Genomic DNA, 18,570 nt, shown 5'->3' on the forward strand with positions numbered 1-18,570 from the left:
TGCTTACAGTTAGAAACATGCAGAGTTACACAATGTTGTTATTTAAATATTAAGTACATGGTAAATGATGCTACAGTAAGGTACCCACGGGCCAGCCCAGAGAGCGATTCGGTCAGCATACAAACACCATTTGGCTGCTAGTTATGTATGGCCAGACATCACACCTGGGTCACTAGGTCACCTGTACACAGAAGCGATATACCAATGGGTTGGGATCATTGGGTCGAATAAATGATGGTCGACACCATTGGGTCGACATGGCCCAATGTCGATAGGTGTTTAGGTCGACATGGCACAATGTCGACAGTTGTCTAGGTCGACATAGGGTAAGGTCGAAAAGTGTCTATGTCGACACATGCGTTAGGTCGACATGGGTTAGGTCAACAGTCAAAAGGTCAACATGGGGTTTTTCACTGTTTTTTTATCCGAATGTTGACACAGTCGACATGGACACAATATTAATTGCACCGCGTCCCCTCGCATGGCTCGCCATGCTTTGGGCACGGTGCCTTGCTGCGCACAATATTTTATTCTCCCACCATGCCCTAGTGGATGAAAACTGTGAAAAAACCCATGTCGACCTTTTGACTGTCGACCTAACCCATGTTGACCTAACACATGTCTCGATCTAGACACCTGTCGACCATGTCCCGTGTCGACCTAGACACCTGTTGACCTAGTTGTATGTTGACCCACCGGTGTCGACCTAATGACTGTCGACCAATCCCGGCTGGCTAAATCCAAGTCTGCATTTTACATAGTTTAATTAGCCATAAGACCTGTGTATAGTAAGTCATTGCAACCATAGGCAAATCTAAGGGATAGTCCGGGGGTGCACCAGACCACCTAGTAGAGCGCCAGCTGTCCCGACCATTAAGCAATTTAAAGCACTGACAACTGGTCAGAGAGAGCTGTGAGCTGGCCGTATACTCAAAGTCATAGCAGGTCCACTGCTATTTTCAACTCTCCTGCTGGACCATGAGCCAATAGGAGCTTGCGGTCCAGCAGCCAATCAGGATTGGTGCTTCCTGATTGGCTGCTGGACCACAAGCTCCTATTGGCTCACGGTCCAGCGGGAGAGTTGAAAATAGCGGCAAACCTGCTTTGACTATACAGCCGGGACGCGCAAAGCTCTTTCTGCCCGGCTGTCATTGCTTTAAATTGTGTGCGGCCGGCGGCTGTTGGTCTCGCTCCCCCTTGACAACGAGCAATTCCATTCCCCTTGGCAGAGAGCAATTCCCTCCCCCTTGGCAGCAAGCAATTCATTCCCCCTTGGCAACGAGCAATTTCATTCCCCTTGGAAACAAGTATTTAACTCCCTCTTGGCAATAAGTATTTAACTCCCCCTTGGCAACAAGCATGTATTCCCCCTTGGCAACGAGCCTGATTCCCCCAAAGAATATGAAGTCCTGGCATCAAGCAAGAACCCCCTAGCAATAAGCATGTACTGTAGGTAAGAGGCATTAATATATTAAATACAGTATATACTGTAATGGGCATCATGGTGTGTGTTATAATGTGTGATGGGCATCACGGTGTGGGGTATGTGTGATGGGCATCATGGCGTGTGGCATAGTGTATAATGGGCATCATGGTATGTGGTATAATGTGTGACGGGCATCATGGTGTCTGGCATAATGTGTAACGAGCATTACGTGTGTAGCACAATGTGTAACGGGTACTATGGTGTGTAGCACAATGTGTAATGGGCATTACGGTGTGTGGCCTTATGTGTAATTGGCATTATGGCATGTGGCTTTATGTGTAATGGGTATTATGGAGTTTGCTTAAATGTGTTTTACGGTGTGTGGTGTAATGTGCATTACGGTGTGTGGTATAATGTGTAATTCAATGTCCCCTTTGTGTGATGCCACACCCCCTTTTTCGCCAGGGTCCTACCTACATGAGTAGTTGATTCTGGGACCACCCATTGCCATATTTCTAGATTCGCCAGTGATTGCAGCAAGAGCAATAATATTTGCATATACAGTAACACGTGTGCTTATCAGAGTCACTCACCATTTCTACTAGTGACAGATATAGAAACATTCCTGCCGTGATAGCAAATATCCAGATCTGTACATCAGGATTGCTGGACACCGAAAGGCCAATGTAGAGACCCGCAAAGGCTGTTAAAGCACTTATAAAGTTCATCAAAAAGGCAATTTTTGCTGTAAGTCCAGTGTTCAAAAGCACTGCAAAATCTCCTAGGAGATGAAATATATACAGTATATGAAATATATACAGTATGTTTACACATGGACACTAAATATTTTTTTAGCATCAATAAACGTAACACTTTCCATGCATTTATAAGTAATTTGATATATCATAGCCTAGTTGAATGCATGTGTTGCTGATTTTTGTGAATACTGAATTTTATTAGTCTTAACGAAACCACACCAGCAAGATATAGGACAGTATTTTGGTATTTCTTATTTTACCTTTATTTTTATTTTGGTTGTTTCGTTTGAAAATGCTGAATTAATGATCTGAGAAAAATAATAAAAATAGGGCATGGTACAGTTTTTATGTGTGTACCTCTTATTTATCCCCTTATTATTAAGTTAATATTTTTTATATTTTCCGATTTTTTGTAATATAGGTACTTTATCATATATTAGATTACACCTTAAGTTACTGTCACTTGCAGTAGTAGTATTGTTTACTTGCTGTTATGTTTTTGTATACAGCCTTATTTTACATATGCTAATGGCTATGTTTAGGTTTTTACTCTCCCCCTTTGCAGGAGTTTTTGCCTGGACTGACAGTAAACTCTAGTAGGTCTCATATCACATCCCCCATCACATTAACTGCATTTTTAAATCATCTATATAATTTTCTATGCTATGCTGGCATTTACACAGGCTCTGGCTGACCGACATGTGTTTCGCTTATCTAACAGGCTATTTCAAGGCTAAAAACTGATGAGTCCTGCAAGATATACATTTCATTAGAACGTGAGATATATTCTCCTGAGTTACCATACATACCCATTTCATGGGGGATCTCATGGCACAGAATGGCTACAGTCGTTGCTACACCAGTTTCAGTTGAAGATGAGAACGCAGAACCAATTACCATCCCATCAGCAAAGTTATGTAGGCTGTCTCCCACTAAGATCATTATGGCTAACAAGGTTATTCCTTTATCTAGAAAATAGTAACAGCACATATTTTTACATTGATATTACAGTACTGTATGTATTGTTTATCTTTTTTAGCATTAGTCAGTTCATGATATTATACTTAGCAATGATTTTATATTATTTCTAGGTTCTGGGTAAGGCAATATAAGGGAGAACAAGCCTTTCTCAAACAAAACAATAATTATACTGTAATTTAACATTTTATCATTGTTAAATGCATTATAGCCAGAACATCACCATTGTTAGGGGAGTATTCAATCTGCGATTCCAACTGTCGTTCCGTCCCGGCAGCTGGAATCCTGGGCTGTTTTCATCGAAAACGTCAGTGAATATAATTATAACGTATATTATGGTGCAATTGAATCGTGGTAATTGAGTCGTGGTAATTGTTCCCCGGGGACCAATTAAGTTATCAACGATAACAGCTTCTGGAATTTTTTTCACCTTCTGGGTGCAGGGGGAAAAAATATCCCTTTAACGGACCAGTTTTCACAGCTGCAAATGCAAAAACACATGTATTTGGCCAAAATTCCAAGATCCAAGTGCTTTGACACTTGCGGCTTTGAAAAAAAAAGATTTTGTTCCCTCCTGCTTCCAGAAGGTGAAAAAAAATTCCCAGAAGCGTTTTTTTTTTTTTTGCAAAATACGGGTACCACCCCTGCAGAAAATAATCCAGAGTTGCAATTTGCATGCATCCCCCACATTCATTCATGGGGTAGAAGTGGTATCACTCCTCATAAGAAGCAATATTTCTCCCCAAAGCATTGCTTCTTACATCTACCCCAACGTTCTGTGGATAGTATAGTAGAAGAGGAAGTGATAAGGAAGGAACAGTAGAACAGGAAGTGATAAGGAAGGAACAGTAGAACAGGAAGTGATAAACAAGGAGCAGTAGAACTGGAGGTGATAAGGGCAAAGGGGATATGGATTCCCTTTGTGCCTACTGTGCACTTACGTTTTTTCCTTATTCTCCGACTCACTGGTGTAATATCCGGTATAGCGCCCTCTGCAGGCTCACAGTCTTCAGGACTTCTCTGTAAATAGAATAGAACAAATAAAATGACAAAATAAAAACTTGATGAGAACAGGCTGGGAAAGTACTTTCCTCTTTTCTATAGTACTTACCCTTACTCTCTGTGGTGCACCTCCACATGTTATATGTAGGATTGCCTGCATATTGTGGATCTAACATTGCAGTAAACACTAAAAATGAAAATATCAGGCGCTAAACTTGTGCACAGGTACTCCCTTACCCTCTCCCACAAATAAGATTACATACTGCAACGGCACTATAATAGGGCACATATACATTTATAGTAGTGGCACTATAATAGGGCACATATACAATTACATACTGCAAAGGCACTATAATAGGGCACATATACAATTACATACTGCAACGGCACTATAATAGGGTACAAATACACTTATAGTAGTGGCACTATAATAGGGCACATATACAATTACATACTGCAACTGCACTATAATAGGGCACATATACGCTTATAGTAATGGCACTATAATAGGGCACATATGCAATAACATACTGCAACAGCACTATAATAGGGCACATACATATACACTTATAGTAATGCCATTATAATAGGGCACATATAAAATTACATACTGCAACGGCACTATAGTAGGGCACATATACACTTATATTAATGGCATTATAATAGGGCACATACTGTATACAATAACATACTGCAACAGCACTATAATAGGGCACATACTATATACACTTATAGTAATGACACTATAATAGGGCAAATATACAATTACATACTGCAACAGCACTATAATAGGGCACATACTATATACACTTATAGTAATGGCACTATAATAGGGCACATATACAATTACATACTGCAACAGCACTATAGTAGGGCACATATACACTTATATTAATGGCATTATAATAGGGCACATGTACAAGTAAATACTGCAACAACACTATAGTAGGGCACATATACACTTATAGCACGGGCAATGTAATAGGGAAAATATACACTTATAGTAATGGCACTATAATAGGGCACATATACAATTATATACTGCAACCGCACTATAATAGGGCACATATACACTTATAGTAATGGCAATATAATAGGGAACATATACACCTATAGTAATGGCACTATAATGAGACAAATATACAATTACATGCGGCAATTGTACTATAATAGGGCACATATACACTTGACCATATTATTGTAATGGCACCATAATAGGTCACTAACTTTAAGAAAAGACCTGGAAAAAGTGCATTACACTATGCACTTACAAAAGTAATTACAAAAGCATTAAACAATTCAACAAATATATTCAGATATTATTATTATTATTATTATTATTATTATTATTATTATTAAGTCAATGTACAGTAGCTATATTTACTGGGGGCTCTGAAGAACAATCATTCTGATATTGGTAGTAACTAGTGAGTGACTTTGCATGGACAATAGGTATATTGTTAAAATGTATGAAATGTTGATTATTACTGAGACTGATAATAAATGTGACATAGCTGACATACAATATCTAAATGTGGCCGTCACATACTCTTTACTCATATATATATATATATATATATATATATATAATGACAGGCAGACGGGTGGCACTCCAGAAAAAATGACAATACTCAAACGGTCAGGTGATCCAACGTTTCAAATGTTATTACAACATTTTTCATCAGGGTGTTGTAATAACATTTGAAACGTTGGATCACCTGACCGTTTGAGTATTGTCATTTTTTCTGGAGTGCCACCCGTCTGCCTGTCATTATATATTGGAGTGGGTCTCATCCCCCTCTCCTGGGAGGGCACCCGATCTACTTTCTTTCTGCTGCATGGAGTGCCGGCCACCTTCTGGACCCTCTATATATATATATATATATATATGGGGCTGTGCGAGCCGGCACTCCCTGTTAATGCAGCAAAGATACCCCGGGTGCCATCCACAGATAAGTAATAGTGCGGTAGAAATTGGCGTCCCTCCGGGGAAATTTTCAAATGCTTGAATTTATTGATCAAAAAGTCGACATGAGCATGTTATTGCCGTCGACGTTTCAATGGCGTGTAGCCATTTTCCTCAGGACATAACATGCAATAAAGCTTTATTGCATGTTATGTCCTGAGGAAAATGGCTACACGCCATTGAAACGTCGACAGCAATAACATGCTCATGTCGACTTTTTGATCAATAAATTCAAGCATTTGAAAATTTCCCCGGAGGGACGCCAATTTCTACCGCACTATATATATATATATATATATATATATATAGATATCTCTCTCTCTCTCTCTCTCTCTATATATATATATATATATATATATATATATATATATATATATATATATATATAAGCACAGTGTCAGAAAACTATACTTTTGTAATTTAATTTATAGTAAATGCACTCTTTGGGCTAAATTTCCTAAATTGGGACTTCTATTGAAGATGGGATGGCATGTTGCTCATACCAACCAATCAGATTTTCCCTCTTATTTATTTAGCACCTTCCAGTACATAATAGTTAGAATCTGATTGGTTGCTATGGGCGAGATCCCATCTTCAATAGAACTTCCACCTTAGTAAATGAACCCCCATCATATCCATGTACGTCTCTACCAATTTTTTTAAATGCAACCCACAAAACTGCTGCATTTACTGTGTAATGATTAAAGATGCACTAATAACAACAACAACAACAACAACAACAACAACAACAACAACAACAACAATAATAATAATAATAGTGAAAATATAGAGGCACAAAAAGCAAATGCTTATTTCTGTACAGTTGTAAGTGAACATAAGCGTCTGACTATGGAAACGGCTTACCAGCTGAATGGTAGAAGTGGATTTAGCTTTTCTTGACTGATCGTTCAAATGGGAGTCCAATGACAGGTCATGTGAGTGCGTCAGGTGCCCATTCACTAAGGACAGACCCTGCTCAACACATAATTGAAATAAGTGTAAATATAACATTGAACATGGACAACTAGAAAATCACTGCAGTAAGGTAGGTCATATATATCAGTAATGTAAAATCTACCCTCAGAATACAATAAACGCTACACAGTGGCTCTATCAATGTTTTAGTGTATTTTCTGTTGAAAAAACTGAATACGCTGAAGTGTTGTTATAACCACTGTGTAGTGTAGTGTATTGTATCCTGAGTGTCGCATCTTATACCTTCCTATTTGTTGGAGCAAGGACCAACCTAAAATGTTCAACTGATGAGAGTCTGAGAGGGCTTTCATTTTGGACTTCCATTTATTCAGCAATTTTGAATTTTATAGTCCGGTCAACATCTACGTCGGTTACAAATATTATGGTTAAATATATGTAGGTGCCATACGGACACTTTCACAGTCAGTGGGTAATACGGCCACACAGGACAGACCGGCGCAGGATATTGGAGTGACAGTTTGGGCTCAGAGTTTCCGTCATTTCCTGTTCCATTATTGATTTATATTTCCTCTTTGTTTTACTTATTGATGGCCAAAAATGTGATGACAGCTTTCTTATCTATCTTAAACCTACTGATTAGCCAACTGGGAAATGTAGAATAGATAAACCTTGAACCGTCCAATGTGGTCAATAAAATATTAGCATTATAATGATACTCTCTGTGTATAATATTACATGTTGCAGTTTTTGAGGCCCATTTATTAGTTGCATGCGATCCAATTGCACTCTTCGGGTCACAATGAACAATTTGGTGGGGTTTAGCCATTTTATAAAAAAAAAAACAATTGAATATCCCCCAATATCATATCATATATGAATATCATCAATTGAATCACCCCCCTTCAAGTATAGGCTCATCGGAACTCCAACATGGCATGGGTGCACCAGTATGCAAGCTTGTGTGTGCATCTCGCTGGCACCCTGCCCATTAATGTTGCATTAGTTGCAGCCTGGCACTTTGTGTGCCCTACATGCATGTGAGGCGGCCACATAAAAGACACGATGAGCGTGCTTACAGTACATCTGTATGCCTCTCATATGCCTTAATAAATCCAATACTGCTCCATATAACAGTGCAGGCAGACTGATAGGCCTGCACTGATCACGCTGCATGCCAGCCATCGGTATAACATTCCACAGGGGAAGACAGTTATCGTGTCTCCTATAAATAGAAACATCAAACGCACAAATTCTTACTCCTGATACATAAACAATTTCAGGTTGCTGTGATGTTGGGCAGAGCGAGTGCAGTTGTTTATGCTGAACACAGTTCTTCAAGTTGAGTCAGAACAGATATAATGAAAAGCTATACAGACCGAGAACAGTAGACAAAAACATATTTAAATCAACTGGTATGTAACCATGTAACTTGGCCGATGCCAAATATTTATCCCATTTCATTTCCATGTTAAAGCGACACTGTTATATTTTCTGCCGACTTCCAGAGTTCGGGATGTTCTCCTGGACTCGGAGAGGAAGGGAAGTCCTGCCTCCCAGATCCCAACCACTTCTACAGTGATACCGGGCAGCCCAGAGGCTTGGCGGTATGGGTCATAGCGTTGACTCAACGAAGGTCGACGTTCATTGGGTCGAACACTGAAGGTCCACAGGGCATCTGAAATAGGTCGACATGGCTTATGTTGACAGGGTTGGAAGGGTGACACAAGCTTTAGGTTGGCAATGGGAAGGTCAACATTCAAAAGGTCGAGATGAGGTTTTCACTGTTTTTGTCACGAATGTCGACATAGTTGCCATGGATACAGTCTAAGTGTACCGCGTCCCCCTAGTCTGCGCTTGCTATACTTCGGCCACAGCGCCTCGGTGCACTCAGCACATTATTATATTCTCCCACAATGCCGTAGTGGATGGAAAGGCATGAAATACCTGTCGGCATATGTCGGCTCAAAGAAAATGTGAAAACCTTATGTCGATCTTTTGACTGCCTCCGTTCCCATTGTTGACATAATGCATGTGTCGACCTTCCAACCCTGTCAACCTTAGCCATGTTGACCAATATTTATGTGTTGTCAACTTTCAGTGGTCGACCCAATGTATGTCGACCTTAACTGAGTCGCCTAAGGACCATATCCTGGACTTGAGGCCATGAATTGCAGTGCAGCCGACCATGGCCCCATTGCTCAATCACAACGTTGTGCAGCAACTACTGTATATGTGATTATTATAACATCTAGGAAAGGGATTAGGACTTTGGCAGTGAATGGCGGATCTGCACCCATGGAAGATGATGAGCGAGAATCAGGTAGAAATATGGCATCGTGCAGATGATGAAGAGGGAGCTTAGAATATGGGAACTAATAAGCTATCAGGATATACAGATGGAGCCCCTCTCATGCTTGCAGGGCTGGCGATTCTATCGCCAGTCCCCACCCGCTGTCGAAAGGGGGCGCGCGCGCCCCGTTCCGACGGACCTCCCCGCAGCCACCACCCCGGTCCCCACTGCTCCCCCGTGTCCCCCTAACCCTGCCCGTTTTCCTGAAGTGGAGACGCCCAGCCGCCGAGTGACTGGGACGCGTGTCGCAGTCTGATGAGTCCCGGCATGGGATATACGGCATAATGTAAAGTGTGTTTGTTGGACAAAACTTTGTGTAGTTATGTGGTGTTTATGGATTATGGATGCGTATACTGTATAGTGGGTTTTGGTAGATTGTGTGGGGCACTTAATGTAGACTGCAGCAATATAGGGTGACATTTAATAGGATGAGAGATTCAGACAGTGAGAGATTTGGTAAGAAAACTCCAGTTTTTTTTAAAGCGGCAATCATTTACATGGCAAAATCAAACTGGTTTTGCAATGTAAATGACTGCCGCTTTAAAAAAACTGATTTCTTATCAAATCTCTCACTTATAGGGCCTGATTCAGATCAAATCAGTACTGCGTGCATTGTTGTGCATCTACGCTTGCGCAGGCGGGTATCTGCGCATGTGCAGGCGTATGGTGGGGGGCGGAGATGGGCGGGGGGCGCCGGGCTGCCCCATTACCATATGGGAACGCCCAGCGTTCCATGGGCGTTCCCATGAGAACGCTGGGCATTCTCATGGTAATGAGGCAGTGACGCGGGTGTGGGGGGCGGGTAGCTGACATCACCAGATGTCAGCTGCCCGGCCATATCCACACCAGCGTGCACGCATATATCCACAACTGAAAAGTCACTTTTATATGCGTGCACGCTATACATCATTCGATGGTCGGTGACCATCGAAAGATGTGAGCGGTTACCCGAGCCATGCGAATGGATGTTTATGCAAAACATCCATACGCAGCTGTTCGGGCGAAGCCGCACTTTGAGGGGGCGGCAGGGGGCGGTCGTTTGCCGGGCGGGGTTTGGTGGACTCGCAAGGCTGCGAATTTGCAGCCTTGCGAATCAACCTGAATAACCCCCATAGTGTCACAAATCTGGGACTTAGGGGTCTAGGTAAAAAGGCCACTAGTCTTTTATACACTAGATACTATATGAAATATAGTGGGGATACGGTATAGAATCCCGGCGGTCGGAATCCCGGCGTTCAAAATCCCGACACTGGAATCCCGACCGCCGAAATCCCGACAAGGGGGGGACGTGGATTGACCCCCCTTGCGGGCTCGCTGCTCCCGCCACACAGCGGGCCCGGTGCCTCGCTATGCTCGGCACACTAATTTATTCTCCCTCTATGGGTGTCGTGGACACCCACAGAGGGAGAAAGTTTCGGGATTTCGGCGGTCGGGATTCCAGCGTCGGGATTTTGAACGCCGGGATTCCGACCGCCTGGAATTAACCGCATCCCATATAGTGGTTATCGGAACCAAATTCATTTTGTATTGTGTATTGTGCACTGATATACTTGTCAATAAAGTGATTCTGATTCGGATTGATACTGTATGGAATACAGTATTAATATTTAACACTATACAGTATATGTCTGTACTATATTATAGGTTTTATCAAACTTTTAAATAAAATAAATAAGTTGTCAGGAAAAGGTTAAACATACCATATGAAAAAAAAAATACAAACATAATAAAAGCAGTACTGCACTTTCAAAGCACACATTCTCCCACCTCATGAAAAGGCTCCTTTCCCTTCTTCCTGGTAGCTACTCTCTGGTCCAGTACACTGATTGTGGACTCAAATTCATACACAGCCATCCTGGTAAAAGCTGCTACCACTGAGCATTTGCAGCAGCTCTACTATGCCCCTTACAATGCATGATATGGCGGCAGGTCTGGTAATCATATTATATACCATTGCTATTGTCATAATTTGGCAACCAGAACCCCCTACGTTCGCCTATGCCTAAGTCACTGTTAACTAAATCATGGGTGATATGTAAGTCAGATTTTGCACATTTTCTGAAAATTGCTCATGTAATAGGATGCAAATTGTGGTAAAATTTGGACTTGTCGATTTTTTCTCACTCTTCAATTCGCATCCAGATGTTTTCCCATTATAAAGTATACAACTCGCAAATGTAATAGGGTGTGATTTTTGGAAAATGTTACCAATAATCACAAATAAATAGATGAATTTGACAGAACTGTCCAAAAAAAAAAAGGGTCTCCCCTACTCAGAATAAAGCCACGGACTCATTGAACTGGTCCTGGTTTCAAAATTACAGGGGACAAAATGTGTAGGGGTCCCCCGTATTTAAGAAGCCATCACCAGGCTCTTTAACTCCAGGCTCCTGGTTCCAAAAATACTGCAAACAAAAATACTGGGGCTCCCCCGTATTTTGGAACCAGCACCCGGCTCCAACAGCCAGTACAAGTCCCCCACCGTACCATGACCACCATGGCTGTAATGTCACAGAGATCCCCGTCTACGTTGATTCCCATCTCCGCTATTAAACAGGCGGTAGAGGGAAAGAGGACACAGCGCTGGAGCAGGTATGTACAGTATGTGAGATCTCATGGTGTAAAATGTGTGCTAAAAAACTTATACTGTTCTGGGTGTCTGTGTGTGTTATTTTCACATTCTTTTTACAGGTGAACTTGCATACTGCATGCTGAGTCTTGTAGTTCATCTTTATTAAGCAATTTGTTTGAATCAATATTTCCACATAGCCCGGCGTCCACCGCCCTGGGATGCCAAGGACAGCCCCAGGCATCAGCCCTGGATGGGGGACCCCCTTTAATGGGGGGTTCTGACTCACCCACAGACCTCGTCCAAGGCTGACCAGCCACCGTGGTCATGGTATGGCCGGGGGACCGTGTATAAAAAGTGTCCCCCTGCTGTGGCAACACAAAGCTGGCTATTGGAGCCCGGTGCTGGTTCTAAAATACGGGGGGACCACTAGTTTTTTTTGCCCCCATATTTTTGGAACCAGGAGCCTAGTGCTGGTTTCTTAAATATAGGGGACCCGTATACATTTTGTAGTGGCTCTATATACAACTCAGTTATAATAGAAACAAGGCAGATATACTAAGCCTTGGTGAGTGATAGAGAGATAAACTACCAACCAATCAGATACTAGCTGTTATTTTTCAATACAGCCTGTAACATGACAGGTGCGTGCTAATTGGCTTATACCTGACTGTTATATCTCTCCACGTTATCACTCTCCAAGGCTAGTACATCTCTCCAGGTTTTTAACAAGGGTGCTACCCATGATGCCTTGCACACCGCATGATGCCTTGCACACCGCATATTTTTGCTGTGGGCACACAGTCTGCAGCCACCTCGCTTGTGACTGGTCCCCAGATTAAGCGCATCATGATTGACGCCATCCACCAGATGCAGCATTGTCTGCTGAATACATAAGGCAGTCTTGTGTAGGGGAGAGTTATCGCATGGTCCCCATGTGGTCTGCACCTCCTTGTGATGTCCTGTTGAGTGATACTGAAGTTAGGGGTGTAGGAGATGGATGGTGGATGCTGCTGGTTTGGCGAAGAAACCATTAATATAAATGTTATATAGGGTTGTCGTCTACAGAATGTGGGATGGAGATACACACACTCTCTCTCTCTCTGTAAGGGGCTCTACTCAGCATCATGTGTATAAGGGGCTCTACCTGGCATTATGTGTATAAGGGGCTCTACCTGGCATCATATGTGTAAGGGGCTCTGCCTCATGTGCATAAGGGGCTCTACCTGGCATTATTTGCATAAGGGGCTCTACCTGGCATCATATGTTTAAGTGACTCTACCTGGCATCATATGTATAAGTGACTCTACCTGGCATCATGTGTATAAGGGGCTCTACATGGCATCATGTGTATAAGGGGCTCTACATGGCATCATGTGTATAAGGGGCTCTACCTAGCCTCATGTGTATGAGTGCCACTAACATGTGGCATAATTTGAATAATACACAATACTGTGCATCAGGTCCCGATTTCCTGAAGACCAAAGCTTGGGGTGTGTATTTGCCATAGTGGTTACTGTGAGAGGATCAGAAGACCACATGCCGAGAGTTAGACGAAGAGCAGGAAGGTTCCCCTAACAGCTGTATATTAAATAAAGTCCATACAGTATAGTGTACTTGTTCTATAGTAAGTGTGATTGTAGGATCTAGTAACATAGAAATCTGCTGTGTTCTGTGGACAGAAGAGACCTACATTCCTCCTCAAATAATCAGCGTAGCTAAAACACTCGGGCTTACAGCATGAGAAGATTTATTAAAATCCAAAAGGCAATTCTACATTAAGCTAATACACATTTGTTTATTGCATTCTAGGTTAGAGGAAGTAAAGAACAAAGCAAACTAGAATTCTGTGTCGTAAATCATGTTTTGTTTGGAAGCATTAAAAGACCTCATGGTGAGTTAGTTATTATAGCATAGAACGGAGTACAGTGCTAGGTTAAGAGATTACAACACGCAAGAGCTCCATAAAATAAACAAAAGAACTGCAAAGTTATGCCTCTGTAATCCTTAAATGAGCTCAAGTGTATTATTATAAATTATGCAATAGAAAATGCATGTAAACCTAACACAACGCGTACAGGTAAACAACCATATGAAAGTCATGCTTTTCTGCTTACGGTGGATATTCTCAGTTGTGTAAGAAGAACAAAGAAATAATCTACTAGTAGGATTCATTATACAGGATACATTCATCCTATAAATCTAGGAGAGGATCTCATACCATAGGCAGAACACGACAATGCCAGGCCCATATTCAAATTTGGGAAGACCTGGCAATGCTATGTTCTATGTCCTGCTCCTGGTGCGAGAAATACTGTCACACTGGCAATGCCACTCCACCCTCATGAGACCACTACTCCGCATGCAGACGTGCAGTAAGGTCTGACTGTTGGCCCCATGAATGATCAGAGGGGTAGAGCGGGGACTTCAGTAGGGTGGACTGGCATCTTTGTCAGCACTCACCTGTATTCTAGGCATGAGCGTGTTCGGATCCTAGCGATCGGAACGCACCTGAACTTACCTGATCCGAGGCATTTTTCGCGCGGCTCGCTTCCGTCCCGGCGATAATCTGAGTCGATAACAAGGCCGAACGTCATATTCCTGCTGTCGGATTGTCATGAGACCAGGACTCTATATAACCATGTGAATTTCAGACAGCACGGATGTGTCCATGCTGTCTGCAGAAAGGGACCTGCTATGGGGACAAAATAACATTAATGGGGACAAACTAAGGTAGGCCAAACTAATGGGGGAACTAACGGAGACTGCCTAACTTAATGGGGGCTGCTTAAGGGGGACATACTGATGGGGAAACAGGTACATCTTCTAAGGGGGAACTACTGAGCAGGAAACTAGTAAAGGCCAAGGTACAACTACTAAGGGAGAACTACTGGTGGGCGAAAATATGTACAACTACTAAGGGGTAACTACTGTGGGGGAAACTATACTGAGGGGGAACTACTGAAGGTACAACAACTAAGGGGGAACTACTGAAGGTACAACTACTAAGGGGGAACTACTGGTGGTCAAAAATATTTACAACTACTAAGGGGAAACTACTGTGGGGGAAACTATACTAAAGGGGAACTATTGAAGGTACAACTACTAAAGCTACTATTAAGGGGACACTATTAAGGGGGGTTGTTATATTGGACTGCTTTGGTGGACAATTCAATTTTTTTATTTGTACTACAGGGCTGCCCCATATCAGTACAGCTGTGCTAGGTTCTAGAACCATCTCAATGGTATTGTAGGCCCTGGGCAAGGCAATGCACAGGGACCCTTCACTCCAATTAATGGGCACCAATTAAAAACAAATTTAGAACTTGCCCCTCTTCCATCCCGGTCTGTCTCTCTACATGCTCAATCCATCCACCAATCAGCATGCTGACAACCATTCACTGTCTGGCTCTAGAATGGTGGCATGTAGAGAATGCTGCCTCGCTGCTCTGTTTGTGTGATCATCACCTGTCCCTGCTTAGAGGGCCCTAGAACAGTAGGGACCTGGAAAGGAGTCAAGAGCATCCTCAGGAAGACCCATATCAGTTTGTGGAGGTTTCCATTTGCAAACCAGATGTAAGGTCAGGAGCAGTGGAGGCTCCAGAGGAGGGGTTGCAGCACATTTCAAAATTCAAAATAGGGAGACACACCAATTAACACCAACTGTCATTCCAAACTGATTCACTGGCAGTTGGTGTGACTCCCCTATTTAAATTTTGAACTGTGCTGCAGCTCCACCTCTGGCCAGGAGACAGTCCCAAGTCAGATGAGCAGGATTAGGACCATGAGCTCATTCGCCTGGCAAAGTGTCAGTCTCTAAGAGTTGTTCTTAAATAGAGTCTCTGAATGGGCGACGCACATGCACTTTGGCACATGGACAAAATGCCAGCATAGCTCTAAACAAGCGTTCTTCAATCAGTGTGCCTAAAGCTGTTCTCAAGTGTGCCACCAGAGCTAGAGATGTCCACACTAGTTTATAACCACCACCACCAGTTCAACTTCATGTGAGGTCAATGTTTTTTATTTTTGTTTGCTGGGACCAGTGTGATTGTTTTTTTATATGGGGCCAATGGGTTTGTTTGTTTTCCTATAGAGGCAATGTGTTTGTCCCTGTGGGGGTATGATGTACCTTGGCAATTTTAAAATCTTGTTTGGTGGGCCGCAAGTTGAAAGAGGTTGAAAATCACTGCTCTGGACAGACACTTTTTTCCTGGTCCAAGTATGCTTAAGGCTTTACCATGAAGGTTACTGAGCAAGACCCAGGAAATACCAATCTTATAGCCAGAATAGCAAGGGGGATCCTGATAGGTCATCAGTCTTTAGGTCAACAGTCAATAGGCTGACACCAAAAGGTCGACATGCACAAGGATGATCTTGACAAAAGGTCAACATGCACTGGGTCCACATTGGCAAAATGTTGACACAAGCAAAAGGTCAACATGGCTATGACCACCACGTGAAAAGGTTGACATGATTTTTTTCCGATTTTTTTAATTTTCAGGAACTTTTTCATACTTTACCATCATAGTGGACTCCGATTAGGAGCGGTGAAGTGTGTCAACCTGTTCCACATCCAACCTTTTGCTTGTGTCAATCTAGTTCATGTTGACCTTTTGTCATTACTGCCTCAAAGCACTGAGGTCATGAGTTTGATTCCCACCATGGCCCTAAAAGTGTAGAGTTTGTATCTCCTCCCCATGCTTGCGGGGGTTTACCTCCGAGTTCTGCGGTTTCCTCCCACAATCCAAAAATATACTGGTAGGTTAATTGGCTCCCAGCAAAAATTATCTGTAGAATAAATGTGTGTGTACAATATTATCTGTGACGCACTGTGGAATATGTGTGCGCTATATAAATAACTGGAAATAAATTATAAATATATAAATAAAGCGAAGGGTTCCTTCATTTTCAATAGGCTTGGAAGATGTGTCTGCATATAATTTTGCTCTAATTGCACAAAATAGCACCATATAGCTCCGTGGGCCTTTACGAACTACCATGTTTAGCATCTTTTTGGCATGTTATTCGTACTTCTAACGAAACAAAACTACATTGGGGGTGTGCACTGACCACTGGGGCTTGCAGTAATTGTACTTCTGTGTGTGAAGGCCACAGTGTATTAAAAGTCCAGCGAAATGAGAATTTTCAGAGGAAATACATTTCATCAACAAGCATTCATTTCCAGACTAAGGGGGGATTCAAGATGTGTTGATACTTCCGACAGGGAAAGAGATTGATACTAAAGAAAAGCTTTGTTTGTATAAAAGACCCGATATCACACTTAGTAGAAAAAAGCTATTTCAAAGAATATACTATAAATATATATAAAATCTGGAAAGAGAGCCAATGAAGAGTAAAAACATATAAAAAAAATATATAAAACTATGTAAATTTATTTACCACAGATTATCATTTAAAAATTATTCCAATAAAAAATGAATTGCAAATGGAGAACAAGGATAAAAGTAGTGATCCCTGCCTCCTCATAGATAGACAGACAGACAGACAGACAGATACAAATGCACACAGGCTGTGATTGATAGATAGATAGATAGATAGATAGATAGATAGATAGATAGATAGATAGATAGATAGATAGATAAATAGATAGATAGATAGATAGATAGATAGATAGACCAACAGACAGACAGACAGAAATAAGGATATCAGTTCTGTGTCACCCTGTATTGTTCTAATGTAGGGGTGGGCAACAAGCGGCCCTCCAGATGTTGGTGAACTACACATCCCAGCATGCCTTCCCTTAGTTTTGCTATTTGGCCAAGGTGAAACTGATGCAAGGCATGCTGGGATGTGTAGTTCATTAACATCTGGAGGGCCGCTTGTTAATGTGTGCTATATGTACGGTGCTGCGTACCACTTTACAAATAAAATGTAATAATAATAATAATAATAATAGAGGTTGAGTATCCTTATCCAAAATGCTCGGGACTAGAAGAATTTTGCATAACGGATTGTTCCGTATTTTGGAATATTTTTATATTTGAAAGAGGTATCTTGCATTTATGATGTATAAGCACATCAAACATATGATATACACACAAATATATTTTATTTGTGCATGAAATAAGATTTAAAAAAAATGAAACAAAGTTTGTGTCCTCTCTCAGGCACTGAATTTGAAAGCCAAGCAATCATGTCCTTGCACAGATTAAGTGCCAGTTACATGTTATTGCCCCAGTAGTGCCAGTTACAGATGTACCCAAAAGGTTTTTTAGAAAAGAAAAAGTACATTTTGGAGACTATGGTTTTTGGAATAAATTGGATAACGGATATTTGGATAAGGGATGCTCAACCTGTAATAATAACAATAATAATAGTAATAATAATAATATCCATACAAAAAATTTAAGAATTACGGGTCAATGGGGATATCCTCCCCGTTGATCCGTAATTCTTAAATTATACCCGATAAAACATCAGGAGGTTTTCTTACTTTATTCCGAGGTTTTACCAATGACTTTATTCCGAGGTTTTACCAATGTTTTTATAATCGGGCTATCCTATTTGGATCGCCCAATAAAAATAATGAGCTCTCCTGAAAGTGAAATCCAGTGGTGCAAGTAG

The 18,570-nt window shown here is 41.7% G+C and overlaps 1 protein-coding gene across 1 annotated transcript in view; it reads right to left on the reverse strand.

The window, feature by feature from the left end:
• Positions 1-18,570, reverse strand: part of SLC39A12 (solute carrier family 39 member 12) — a 49,168-nt gene that overhangs the window by 3,697 nt on the left and 26,901 nt on the right. The window contains exons 8-11 of the mRNA XM_083189328.1: positions 6,995-7,102; positions 4,104-4,182; positions 2,994-3,152; positions 2,020-2,207 (exon numbers count right to left, since the gene is read on the reverse strand). Coding sequence (XP_083045454.1) covers positions 2,020-2,207; positions 2,994-3,152; positions 4,104-4,182; positions 6,995-7,102 — 534 coding nt within the window. The remainder of the gene's footprint in view (positions 1-2,019; positions 2,208-2,993; positions 3,153-4,103; positions 4,183-6,994; positions 7,103-18,570) is intronic.

This window comes from Crinia signifera, chromosome 5 (assembly GCF_055691185.1).
Source record: "Crinia signifera chromosome 5, ASM5569118v1, whole genome shotgun sequence".
Classification (NCBI taxonomy): Eukaryota; Metazoa; Chordata; class Amphibia; order Anura; family Myobatrachidae; genus Crinia; species Crinia signifera.